General features: G+C 39.7%; 2 protein-coding genes across 2 annotated transcripts; one reads left to right on the top strand and one right to left on the bottom strand.

Annotated features, from left to right (window-relative positions):
* The first annotated feature begins 306 nt into the window (after nucleotides 1-306).
* Nucleotides 307-4,452, top strand: LOC311256590 (arsenite methyltransferase). The gene is made up of 10 exons (XM_084351759.1): nucleotides 307-426; nucleotides 651-778; nucleotides 1,499-1,649; nucleotides 1,733-1,869; nucleotides 2,027-2,096; nucleotides 2,841-2,922; nucleotides 3,044-3,175; nucleotides 3,255-3,397; nucleotides 3,585-3,710; nucleotides 4,019-4,452. Exons 1-10 carry the CDS (start codon nucleotides 391-393, stop codon nucleotides 4,094-4,096), a joined length of 1,083 nt encoding a protein of 360 aa, XP_084207885.1. The 5' UTR covers nucleotides 307-390; the 3' UTR covers nucleotides 4,097-4,452.
* Nucleotides 4,148-13,232, bottom strand: aifm4 (apoptosis inducing factor mitochondria associated 4). Its single transcript, XM_084351758.1, has 19 exons — nucleotides 13,076-13,232; nucleotides 11,729-11,813; nucleotides 11,493-11,602; nucleotides 11,262-11,371; nucleotides 10,748-10,792; nucleotides 10,586-10,667; nucleotides 9,990-10,102; nucleotides 9,758-9,844; nucleotides 9,578-9,669; nucleotides 9,360-9,490; nucleotides 9,017-9,132; nucleotides 8,862-8,933; nucleotides 8,653-8,716; nucleotides 8,417-8,493; nucleotides 7,411-7,528; nucleotides 7,194-7,292; nucleotides 7,037-7,112; nucleotides 6,843-6,947; nucleotides 4,148-6,171 (listed from the first exon to the last, which is right to left on the bottom strand). The coding sequence occupies exons 2-19, from the start codon at nucleotides 11,809-11,811 to the stop codon at nucleotides 6,141-6,143; spliced, it is 1,611 nt and encodes a 536-aa protein (XP_084207884.1). The 5' UTR covers nucleotides 11,812-11,813; nucleotides 13,076-13,232; the 3' UTR covers nucleotides 4,148-6,140.
* Nucleotides 13,233-13,293: the final 61 nt, after the last annotated feature.

Here is a 13,293-nt window from a genome sequence, read left to right as displayed (position 1 = left end):
TAAATGTAAATGTAAAAAATGCATTTAATTATTACACATACAAGTATAGGTAAATAATACATGTATTTAAATGGAGGGATATTCCAACAAGTCTTAATTTGAGTATTTCAAAGTTTATTGTCCTTTTTAACAACACAGGCAGTTTTAGTTAACCAACACAATACACTTTTTCTTTTTCTTTTTTTTTTTTGCTGAAATATTTGCTTTTTGTTTATATTTGTTGTGGATTTTTTATTTTATTTTGTAATGCCACTTTTATTCTGAAATAATTGACCGGAAGAATAGAGTGGGTGTTGATGTCAGAGGGGCAGGAGGTAACTGTAGTTTATCATTCATGTAGAAAGCAGTTTGAAAACACTTGTGTGTGTTTGTGTAACGCTGTCGGACGTAATGGCGACTTGTGACGACGTGCGGGAAAATGTGAAGGTACTTTATATTGAATGAAACAATGATCAGCTGATTTCTATCTGGAGTTTGTGCAGAAGTTTTTCTTCTGAAGCTGTTTTGACATGTTGCATAATAGCTACTCAGTCGTGTGTGATTCAAAAGTTCATGAAGTTGAAGATACTGACTTTAAAGCAGTGTAGTCATACGTTAAAGCGCGTGTTAGGACAGCTGTTGACCACATATATTGTCCATCATGTGTGCAGAAGTACTATGGCAGCCTCCTGGAGTCCACTGGTGACCTGCAGACCAGTGCCTGCAGTGTGCCCTGCCGCCCGCTGCCAAGAAGCGTCAGAGATGCACTCAGCCTGGTTCATCCGGAGGTAACCAACAAGTACGGTTTGCAGTCCTCACTCTCACTTTTACTCTTACTGCACCACATCTACAGCGGTAACTGTACACAACTGTCTCATGCACATGTCATCACTGAAGTCTGCAAATATTCAGTCTCAAGCGTGGGACTGCAGCAGTGAACTGTTTTGTGGCAGTGCCACTTGATTCATCAGCAACAACAAAAACACTTAAAAACAATCCCTTCATGATCCTGACACAGTTTCATCGCCAAATGACTTCATGAACTCTTCTGTAGACACGTCAGAAAACATGCATACTGCTGAAAAAGCATGCATTATCCAGGGTATTTCTGCATAACACTGACACAAAACTAATATTGTCTTGCCATCTTGCCAGAGGACTACAGTTGGAAATTAGCCTCTGGCTAACACTGGCACTTTTACGGTTACGTTCATTGATGTGCACTGTCCTCTTTAAATAAAGGTAATAATATTGTGATGATTTTGTTTTTTTGTGATGTATATTGTGATATTAAAAAACACAGGAACTTCCCCAAGATAATTTTATTATCCAATATCATCACCAAATCTGTCTACAGGCAGCTGGAAAAGCAGATAATAAATAAACAGCACTCAAAAAGTCCACTGAGGACTTACCACAGCCATCATTCTTGAAAAGTCATTTAGTTAATTTTGATGCTCTCCATATTGATGGCAGGGAAAACCCTGCTGCTGTTGTCTTAAACAGTATCTTTCTCCAGATTCTTCGGCTGTGGCCTCCCCTTTCCAGCGAAGCTCGAGGGCTGCAGGGCCCTGGACCTCGGCAGCGGCTCCGGCAGAGACTCCTACGCCTTCAGTAAACTGGTTGGAGAGAGCGGACACGTGACGGGGATCGATATGACAGAGGAGCTGGTGATTGCATGTGCTTGTTTGTCCACACATCATCTAGCACTTGACTTCTGTGCTTTCTACTGATTTAACTCACATTTCCTCAGGTCAACACGTCTCGTCAGTACATCGAGTATCATCAGAAGACGTTCGGCTACAAGGAGCCCAACGTGTCTTTTGTTCTGGGGTACATGGAGAAGCTGAGTGAGGCCGGCATACAGAGTGACTCCATCGATGTTGTGCTGTAGGTTCAAAGCATGCACATGAATGCATGTCATTGATCAACCCTGTGCTGTAGAATGATAAATGAATTAACTCTGGACCTTGTACTTGTTTATAGTCTGTTACTAATAAGACAGCTTTGATTAGTTGATAAACTGTTTTCCCTGCAATATTTCCAGATCCAACTGTGTAATCTGTTTGTGTGCTGATAAAAGAGCCGTGCTGCAGCAAGCTTACAATGTCCTGAAGGTTAGTCTGAAGAATTTATAACAGCTACGTTAAAAAGAAAGATGTACAGTAATGTATGTTTATAGGTCGAGTCGAGTCCAGCCCATGGGATGTTTTCTGCAACCTTTTTTAAAAAACGATTACTTCCTGTTAGCCCGTACCTTGGGCCGTTAATGATCAGCCCCAACTCAGGGCTGTTTGGTGTCAGGGGGCGCTGAGACACACCGCGCCTTTTGGTTTGGTTCATGTTTCTGGAGAAGTTATGCCACCGCAAGTGCAATTTTCCACGTAGAAAGTTCATCTTGGGTTCAAATGAAAGCTTATTAACTTGGGAAGTTTTCTATGTACAAGTGAGGCAGTGATAGTCATCATAAAGTGCTGGAAAATAATCATTTTTGATGACAATTTGTCAAGCGGACAGTAATTGTCTTGTATTTTTGGAGATGTTTTGGGTGATATTTTAAAATAGAATGGCAGCAAGCGCCAGCATGTTATTTTGCGACTTCCCTGTTAATTTCAGGATACTCTCTGCCAACTTTCATACATTTACATAATTTCTGAGAACAAATGAGCCTGTGTTGGGGGTTTTCATTATCAGCTTTTGTCGGCCAAAGTATAGGTTACCAGGAAATAACGGTGGAAAAAATGTATTAGTCTACTTTACTTGGTAATTTTGAGGTGATTGGTTTCCTGAATGTTTTAAAGTGAAGTAAATTTTTCAGATTTAAGTGTCTTATAGTGTCTTCATGCTCTCATTCTACACAGGAGGGAGGTGAACTCTACTTTAGTGACATGTATGCCAGCAAAGTCATTCCTGATCACATGAAGAAAGATCCACGCCTGTGGGGTAAAATCACTTTGTATTGTGGTCTGAAAATTCAATGTAAAAGGCAAAAATGCAGCACAGAATCCCTGCATCAATAACATTAAATATCCCCTTGGTCTGATCTTTTTATGTTGGGGCTTAGGTGAAGGAATGGGCGGCTCTCTGTTCTGGCAGGATCTGATTTCGTTGGCCCACAGCGTAGGATTCAGCACACCTTACCTCGTCTCATCGAGCCGCATTGTGGTCTATAACAATGAGCTCAAAGCAAAAGCAGGTACCACAAAGACGACACTGACTTTTGATGACGTGTGAAGATTTTTATTCCGCAGCTAAGCCTGCTCTTTGTTTTGCAGGTGACATCAACTATGCTTCGTCCACCTACCGGATGTTTAAGCTGCCCAAAAGTCCAGTCGTGTCTAAGGCAACGGTGACCTATAAAGGAACTCTGGCTGACTTCCCAGACCAGCTGGACTTTGATTCCTCCCACTGTTTCAAGGTAGGATAAAACTCACATCAGTCCAGTGCTGAAGTGCTTTATCTATTAGTGTTGACACAAGGGCTTGTGTCAACACTAATAAAACAACAAAGCATGTTTGTGTTTTCTGATTTCATTGGGAAAAAAACTCCACATTCACATGTAAAAACTAATCTACTCTGTGTTGGTTTTCTTTTGTGCTATGCAGAAAGGTGTGGCCGTAGAGGTAAATGGAGAGATGGCAGCAATCCTCCAGAGTTCCCGCTTCTCTCCGGATTTTGATATCCAGATATCAGATAAACCGGATAAGCCCAGCTCAGAGTCAACACCACAGGTAGCCAATGGTCTGCCTTTACCATGGCTAAAATGCTTTTATTTTGAAAGGTTAACTACTTACTGCATTCAGAAAGTGAAGTTGACCCACATTTTGCACGTACAAATCCAGTTAAACGCAGGTTTCTTAATCTTAAAATCTGCAAAGTACTTTCATTTTTAATGAGCAGCTTCAAATATTTAAGAATTTCTCAAGTTTTACAGAAAGAATAACTCTTTGTAGTAGCTGCACAGTGTGAGCTTTGATAGCAACCAAAGATTCATTTCAGTCCCACATCAAAGTGACTTTTCTTTTTCTTTCCCCTTCAGTACTGTCACCTCAACCCGTTCCTGCTGGCTGACAAACTGGGAACATCAGTGAAACAGTGCTCCAAAATAAACAAATAGAGATGCAGCTGAATCCTGAGGGAAATATTTCAAAGACTGAGTATAACCATGTAAATAACACTGTAACATGTTTTTAGACTTTATTTGATTTAAGTCCATAACTGTACATTACAACAAATCATTTGATGTGCTCATCATCGCCAACCTCTTGTGATCCAGTTGAGGACAATTGTCTTGTGATTTGTGAATATCATCACGGTTTACTAGTGTCCTCATACTAAAATCAAGCCTTGTGTAGTAAATAAAATAACATCATTTATTCAGTAATAGTTGTTTAAATGTTCTGTGCTTCAACCTTGACCTACTTTATTAATGTCCAAGTAAACAAAGTGCAAACATACAAGAAAAAAAGAGTCTCACCAGTGTTTGCTTCCCTGTATTCTGCTGACATTGTACATGAAAGAGGAACTTGTACTGACAAGCAAGTATAGTAATTAAATGCACTTATATATTTCCAACTAGTAATAATGAGTAAGTAAAGACTATAGAGAGTGGACTGCCCTGGTTGCAGGAAGTGGGCGGTTCATAAAATATAGAATGTGTTATTAAAGCACAAATCGAATGAAAGAAATAGAAATCCACAGACATAATAATAATCACTCTCTGATATGTTTGATAAGAAAAGTTTTACTTGTCCTGGAGATGATTACATTGTGTTTTGTTATACAGCCATTAGAAAAGCAACTGTCAAAACCTAAAACAAACATGACGTAGCAAAGATTGAGAAACAATCTAGTCAGTGAAACAAAAAAAAAGTCCTTGTCAGAAAACACACCCCCATACTGCACCCCACAGGCCGATGACAGTACATATGATCTATGAATAATCAGTGGTTATTGAAGCTGCCCAACATTCATTTTAAGACCTGATCATTAGTTATGTACCACACTTTACCGCATTTAATTGTTTTTCTCTTTATCTGGATTTGAATTTCACAATGAGACTAAATAAAGCAGTGTTATCTCAGTTATAAGATAAAGCCTAAACAATAACCTTCATCTCTGCACGAAACATTTATGATCGATTAAAGCATTACTGTGAACAAACAGAGCTATCAGCAATAAAAGTTAATGGAATATGAAACAACGCTCTCATCACCATGTACAACCGACCGTTGTATTTTACTCTGTAACTCATTACAGATGTCATATGTGACATTTCCACATTAAAAGGTTAATAAAAAGACCAGACCTCTGTTGTATATTTTGTTGTGTACATTATCCCAGCTGTTTCCAACAATGTTTAAACCCAGAGAAATCTATTTGCTCAGGGTAATGGTGCGTTTTATTTGATCACCTGTCGCTATAACTTCCAGGAAACACCAGGTGATTCGTCAGAGAGCGAGGAAGGAGGTTGGCGAACCTGACTAAACGTAACATGGATAAAACTTCGATACATCACCTCGTCCGTGAACATTTCTGCCTGAGTCATGTCTCATATATTTTCATCAGCAATGGTGGTTGTTTGACAATGAAGACAACAACTCCCATGATCCCACACTACTTCATGACCTCATCAAACTACGTCTTTTGTTTTAATTGTTTTCATTGAGAGACCCCTAGTGGCAGAAATGACGTACTGTGCATTTAAATATATTGCAACAAAGTCAAGTGGAGTGTTTGTTCTCAAAATGTTTCAAGTGGATAAAATAGTATGAAAAATACTATTTCTTTACTATAATTACAGTACTAAAACTATACTTCAACAAACTATTAAAATGAATATTTATGGAATCTTTTCAAGTTTCAAGCTCACGAAAATGTTTGGGTAGATTTATGTTGTGAAACTGCTTCAAGTCATCTCAGTCGTATCCAGACGATGCTCGTTACAAAGAGATCAGAGTGCAAATTCAATAAAGCTTCGTTTGCTGCTATGGTAACTGAGCTGTGAGAAAGAGCAGAGGTCTGATTGACTTTCAGATGCCCTGAGGCAGAAAATGGAGAAATCCAATTTGGCAATAATCGACGGAGAGAGGAACAATAACGAGACAAGGAGACATCCTTCGTCACTGAGAGGTGTTTCTCCTGGATGCAGCAGCCTCCGGTTACATCTGCAGCCAGCTCAGGTCATCAGCTCTGAACAGACAATAAAGTGAGAAAACAAAATATTCAACAAAATGAGAATCTCACTTTGTGACCTGAGACGTGACGTTTACGTAGAACAGGAAGTATTATTTTCTTCCCTGTTTCACGTTTACATAACATTTGTAATGCAGGTATATTTCAAAATCTCACAACTCGCTGTCATGTCTGTACCAACAGAGTTACAGTGTAATAATAATACAAATATAATATTTTATTTAACAGTGGATCAAATGACTGTGTAAAATTAATGGCGTCTCTCGTCATGAATGAATGAAGTGTTTTAGCGTCTTTCAGCTCATTGTTTTGGTTTTTACAGCCTCCATTTTTGCTTTTACTGTTTTGATTTACTCTTAAGCCTAATTTTTGGTCACAACGGGCCATCAAATTTTCTAGAAATTGACTGCGCATTACTTGCCTTCACAAAAAGTCAGACAGACAAAGTTAGCAACTATAGCTGGTGGACACAATGCAGCGTTTAGCAGCTAAAGAGCCAGACATTTCTCTCAGAAGTTGGTGAAATAGCAAGTTGCAGGTTAAATAGTTATGGCCGGTAATAAATAGTAAAAACCACAAAGGATTTGGACATTATTTCAAGTATTGAATGTGCGTGCAGTATGTAACACGTCGTGGTCCAATTTGTGTGAATGCAGCATGACACTCACTGAGCCTGAGCCTTTGTTATGATCTGGCCAGTTGCCATCAGCTCTGCAACACGAGACACGACCGGGTCAAACATCAGGCTGGCCGCAGCCACCACCGCCTCATCTCTGTTAACGAAGAAGAAATGAAAGAAATTCAGCACAAATGGCATAAATTCATATTCAGCTGTCTCAGCAGTTATTTCACAGCTGCTCACTTTATGTAGAACGCCACAAATTTTCTTTCCTCCGCTTTGCCTTTGAATATGATTTCTGTGTATCCTTCCCCATAGCCTAGAAAGAGGAAATGAAAGGGGGAAATGAGTAAATCTGTATTCTGATGTGAGGGTGACATTTTCTCATTAAATACTCCACCTGTGTATCTGATACTCTTTCCAAGCAGCACAGTCCAGAAGAAAGGAACAGACTCAATTTTGGTTGGTTTGTTCAGCATGTTTAAGGCAGCTACTCTTCCTAAGGTAAAGAAAAAAACAAGCATATTAAGGTTAAACCCACAAATATCTTAACAGAACTCATGCAACCAACAAGCACCATATGAAGCTGTGTTTCTTTGAATCCTTCAGTCTCTCACCGTGAGATTGTGACATTTGCCAGTGACCGATGTTGACCCTTTGGTCCCCACGAATGGTCAGAGGAAAAGAGGTAACGTCTCCAGCGCTAAAAATATCTGGTATATTGGTCCTCATGAACTGTCAGAAAAGATTTAGAGGAAGAGCTTCAACAATACGCTTACCGACATGTACATAAACAGCGTAGTTACAGCTAAAGAGGGATTCAGATAATACACAATATCTTGGGCCGATGGCAGCCCTAAGAAACATTTTGTGCGCCCCCTGAACGGCACATAAAATGCATGCATTATATATTAAAGGAGCTCTGTGGGAACTTCTGTGTTAGCGGACTCCATGTATAAACTAACGTTAGCTACTGTAGATCTCTATTTGCAGAGCGGAGAGAGGCGCTGAGATGAGGCACTCGAGAAGGTGCGTAAAGTCACGTCATTTGGACTGTGGAAGAAAAGTCCTTCACAAAGAAATCTACAGTCCAGCAGCATTAAACAACTTAAACAAACCGTCCACAGGCTTGTATAGACAACCGAGAGACGGGGTTGGTCTCATTGTTCACGTCACGTTACAATCTACTCACATGATTACATTACATTACATAGAGCCCCTTTAATCATTCCAATTCAATACTTTCACTTTAAATGGCTTACATTTTATACACTACTGCATCAAACTATGCCACTCTAACAAGTGTCTACAGGTTGGGAATTAACACAATGCTAGTGCTTTATTTGGTTTATTGGTGGATGACTCAGCAGATTGATGTTGAGGTAAAGTGGAAAAGCCACCAAAGAAAACCAGCGTTTTGGTTGAGGAGAAAAGGAGGTTTCAGGAAAAACTGATCAACTCTTACATCATCTGAAGGGGACAGACACAGCTCCTTTCATTGACACTCATTGATCATCACTTTGAGAATCACTACTGTAAAGCCACATTTATGCTTCAGCAGGAGCCATGTCAATATCACAGAGACTTTAATCTGGGCGTAGGCCTCTACTGACTGTGTGTTACCTTGTCAACAATAACAGCTTTCCTTGAATCCACGCCCAACTTGCTTCCTGCCAAGAAATCTGAATTTGGGATTACTCCTGAAAAAAACAGAGATCGTATTGTTGGATTTTTGCAGAACTGCACAGAAGAGATCTGAATTCAAAGTTTATGAGGCCATTACTTGTAAGGCAGAGCAGTGTTTGCAACTTGAACAAAACATTAATAGTAGAATAGTTGTAGTAGGATGATAAAATTACCAATTCCGGCAATCACAATATCAGCTTCCAGGACTGTACCACTCTTCAGCAGCACCCCTTTAACCTGAAAACAAAAAAAGATTAATTTAGGGATCTACAAGAGGATAACACAGCCATGATTAATGTAATCAGTAACAACTGTGCTTTTTATACTAGTCAAATGTCTGCTGTTAAAAGGGCCAATGCTAACAGGGTAAAAGCAGAGTTACCTTGCCGTTCTCTCCTTTGATCTCTGTGACTTGATCATTCATGTAGAACTTCACGTTTTGTTCCTCCAACATCTTAAAAGGAGGAACATGTTTTTAAAGGTTGTTTCATTTAATAAAAGCTAGTGTCAGGCGACTCAAACATGGTTGTTTCTTACTTGCATACTCATTTTGCCGATCTCTGGCCCCAGAGATCGCTCATACGGGTATCTGGTGGAGCCAACCATGGCGACGCTGGCCGCTTTGTCTGATAAGTAGGATGCCACCTCCATACCTATTGTGTTAATGAAAAAAATAATAATTCAGTGGTCTGCGATATCGGTGTATGTGTTCTTAAGTAGCTTTATCTAACTCTGTCCAATGTTTTAGCATTGAGGTGGCTGTGAATGAGGTAAAGACACCTTCCAAACGGAGCATCACAAATAACACCTGCATGCTTATTTTTGTAAAGATGATCAATCCAAGTTTCATTCAGTTATGTTGAGAGAAACTGAATCTGACCTATGAAGGAGGCTCCGATTACAACAGCTTTCTGGCCCAGCCCGGAGCTGTGAATCTCTTTTGCATCTTCATATCTCTCCAGTAACTTCACTCCCGTCAGGTCGTGGCCAGGACAGTTGAGCGGCCGCGCTCTGTGAACAAAATAAGGACAGTTAATGTATATATTATCGCTGTTGTCACATGGAAACCTTATCAAGCAGCAAGATGATGACTCTGACCTGCAGCCAGTTGAGATGAGAAGCTGGTCGTAATGCTGCAAAGTGCCATCGTTCAACTTCACCACCTTATCAGTTGGATTTACAGACACCACCTGCAACACAAAACACAGCTCTTAACACGACCAACAAGAATAACAGTTTTTTTTTAAACACATCACAAATAGTCCTTTTGCTTCTCACCTCCTTCTGTGTCCACACCTCGATCCCATACTTCTGATAAAAGTCACTTGACCGGAGGACGATGCTGCTGTTGTCCACATTCATAGCCTGAAAGAGGAAACGCCTTTTACTAAAAACTTACTTCTAAAAACAGAGTCAGAATAATCCACTTACTCAACAAGGCAGGATGGTCAGCAACAGCAACAAATACACATGAATACAGTCTACCTCTCCACTCTAATTGAGTTCTCACCTTACTCAGTTTGGGCTTATCAAATGGAGGAAGGCTGTCTTTGGTTACCATGATGATTCGACCTTGGTAGCACTGCTGCCGCAGCGTTTCAGCACAAACCAGGGCGGCAGGGCCTGAACTCACAAAACTCTTATTCAGTGGAAGGTTGTCAGAAGTATCAATACTTAAACACTTTTTAGATACCTCGTGCCTAAAAAATTATACATTTGATAAGAATCCAAAGTACTGAAGCTATATTAAAACAAATGTACAATCAGACTTTCAACGCAGATATTAACATTACAACATTACAAACGTGTTCAATAACTTTTTCCTGTATCTTTTTGCAGGTTGTGTTGAGGAGTATTGTATCGAAGTTTAAAATTCTGGTATCATCACAACTTTAATAGTGTGTCGAGGATAAATTCAGAGATGGAGCTTAAACCAACATGGAAGCTCTACACCACCACATTTACTAGACCTTATTCTCTTTGTTTGTGTGCACCAAAAATAATTATTAGAAAGAAATTATTCTAATAATTATTAGAAGAAAATAAAATAGGACTAATAACATGAGGCTTCAACTTTCAGGTGTATTTATTACATCTAGTCCTTACCTCCTCCTATCAGCACGATAGTGTGTTTGATGTCTGGTACCACGCTGCACATCTCTTTCACCCGCTTTGTCAATTTCAGAGTCTGAGGGAAACAAACAAACAAAGGACTGTTTAATATTGTGTATTTTATCATTTTGATCTATTTGACTTGCCATTACTTACACTTTTGTTAATGGTAACATACACCTTGCCATCCTCAACTTTGACCTGTATTTTGAAAAAAAAATGAGAGAAAAGTTTAGGTACAGAATGCAAGTTTAAAGACTGATCATAAGACAGTGGAGGTCAAAATCATGTTCTGGACAACGATCTTAACGAAGATTTACAGCAGCATCCACTCCAAAAAATAGCAAATGCTTTGAAAGAGTGAGGAAGTACCTGAACAACAGCAACATCTGGCAACAGATAAGTCAAAGTGTACACTTTCATTGCCTCTTTCTCACCATGTACTCCGTCTGCAGGTAGTGAATTTACAACTTCTCCTCAACATGACTTCATGTGTGTGTGTAAAAAGACCAAGCTTAATCTAGCGTTCAAGCCTAAATCTATAATTTGGACAAAGTGGTATTTTTTGTACCAATTACATGGAAATGATGTGCAATTAAACCGTCTTAAATGTGACAACATTTGAAACTGAACTCATTCCTAGAAATAAAGATGTTAAACATGGTTTTACCTTATAACTAGGCAGACAGTCCAGGCCTGGATACTCTTCAATATCTCCAGTTTTAACGTTAAAACTAGCACCATGGAAGGGACATCTCACTCTCTCACCAACCAGCGCTCCTGGATTATCAGACAACAGGCACTTAACAAGACTCAACTTGAATGCAAACCATTTCTAAAAGCTCTTCATTCAGATATTGCTGTATGGAGATTGGGGAGCTGAAAGTAAAAGAGGGTTTACCGTTTACTAGAGGAGCGTTGTAATGAGAGCAGCGGCTTCCAACAGCACTGTACTGACCCTTGGTACGGACAAGCAACACCTTCTGCTCCTCCACGGCTACTTCCCTCATCCTAAACACAAAGCGAGGAAGAAGACAAGTGATGAGAAGCTACCAAATACAGATGAGGTCAGAAAAGCTTTGATCGTAAAAAAAAAATCACATATTTCATTTGGTACGGCGAAGAGTTGTGACTTACTGTCCATCTTTCAGGTCACTCTCCTCACATACCATCTGAGTCACCTCCTCCTGCTGTTCACCTGGTTCTTGGCACTGATTCATCTCTGCAAGATATAAGCCATGTTAAGAAAACACAATTATTGTTAGATTAAATGACTTGACAAACAGGATCTGCAACGGACACATGGGATACAGGCAGTAAGGAATTTAACATTATCATTGATGTTGAACATCAGGGTCACTCTAACCATTGATTACTTCTGTGTACGCTTTATGTGATTGTAATGTAAGCTTCCTTAGGCTTTTTGATGACATTTGTACGACACATGAACCTGTTTTTGAGCCTTTTTGGCCAATAAATATTTTGACTTGGGGTTGTAGGGTCTTCCCCCACAAAAATATGACCTTTCTTGGCAAAAAAATATGCAATTTCACATCATTTTAGACGATCATTATATCTGTATACAAAAAAAATGAAAAAGCTAGAGCAGATAAATGAACACAGAAAAAGCTTAGTCATAAAACTTGCTAAAGAAGTCCTCTGGGGACTAAGAACAACCATTAGATCTGGAAAAATCCATGTAGTAAGTTTTGATGCTCTCCACATTGATTTTTACATTAATTTGGCTTGGGCGGTGCCCAAAACAGCCTGGGTGCAGCACCTTAGCCATACAAAGATAAGGAAACTCTCGTCTATGTTTTTCAACTCTCTCAGCTTATAAAGGTGCTCTATGTAGTTTTGGGGAATACATTTAATGAGAAGAGACTGATTTTTTTTATGCCTAAACAAACCAAATAAACAAACTCTCTTTGTTTTCAGGACTGAATACACAGACTGACCTTAAAGGACAACCCAATTTCACACTGTTTTACTTTATATTGTTTATATGCTGTTTATATTTGGCGGACCCTGCCACCTTTCTAGCTTCAAACTGTTATTTTCCTCTGAGAACAGCTTGTTTATTCAGTTATGGAAAAAAATTAATATTTCAGAGTTTGTATTATTACCTCATTAATATTGTCAATATTTGGTTTTCTTCTCAAAGAATACATGGGGCCCCTTTAAGAACAAGACCCAAAGTAAAGAATATTCATGCAAATGTAAGACAAGGACCAACAATGCAAATAAAAAAAGCATGCCTGTTCCCCGTGCACTGTCTGCCTACACTATGACTCAGCATAAAATACGACTACTTTTGTCTTCAGCTAACAGAACAGAAATCCATACATGCAGCTGGGACATGACAGTGAAACTGACAGACTGCGGTCAGTGATGTGAAAGGTTTTTAAATTCAGCTTTAACTCAAGCCTCTCTACAATCAGCGGCGTGGATGAGCATAAACGTCAAAGCTCTGGCCGTGCTCACCTGGTTTCTTCCTCCAGCTAGAAGTAGTCACAAGTGAAGCACCAGTCTTCTCAGCCTGGTCTTCAGCGGTATCCTCCACAGAGACAAACAAGCCTGGGTCCTCACCGGGAGCGCGCAGCCAGGGGGACTGCCCGCGTGACAGCCAGGCGTCGTCGCGTGCTCCCCTGCTAGCTCCTCCCACACGGTCAACTGTAACCGGAAGTGGATGTATGGCGGTG

The sequence above is a fragment of the Pagrus pagrus genome (genome assembly GCF_965226575.1).
Source record: "Pagrus pagrus genome assembly, chromosome: 4".
In the NCBI taxonomy this organism is placed as follows: Eukaryota; Metazoa; Chordata; class Actinopteri; order Spariformes; family Sparidae; genus Pagrus; species Pagrus pagrus.
The sequence above is the reverse complement of the archived record's forward strand: the minus strand, read 5'-3'. Positions and strand labels throughout refer to the sequence as shown.

What these genes read in the sequence shown, in the direction of transcription:
- LOC311256590 (XM_084351759.1), top strand. Translation starts at nt 391, where the DNA reads ATGGCGACTTGTGACGACGTGCGGGAAAATGTGAAG. An exon ending in GACTCCATCGATGTTGTGCT is followed by an intron (nt 1,870 to 2,026) that starts GTAGGTTCAAAG and finishes CAATATTTCCAG; the next exon opens with ATCCAACTGTGTAATCTGTT. An exon ending in AAGCTTACAATGTCCTGAAG is followed by an intron (nt 2,097 to 2,840) that starts GTTAGTCTGAAG and finishes CATTCTACACAG; the next exon opens with GAGGGAGGTGAACTCTACTT.
- aifm4 (XM_084351758.1), bottom strand. Translation starts at nt 11,811, where the DNA reads ATGAATCAGTGCCAAGAACCAGGTGAACAGCAGGAGGAGGTGACTCAG. An exon ending in TATCGTGCTGATAGGAGGAG is followed by an intron (nt 10,103 to 10,585) that starts GTAAGGACTAGA and finishes TTGTGAGTTCAG; the next exon opens with GCCCTGCCGCCCTGGTTTGT. An exon ending in ATAACAAAGGCTCAGGCTCA is followed by an intron (nt 6,172 to 6,842) that starts GTGAGTGTCATG and finishes TTGTCTGTTCAG; the next exon opens with AGCTGATGACCTGAGCTGGC.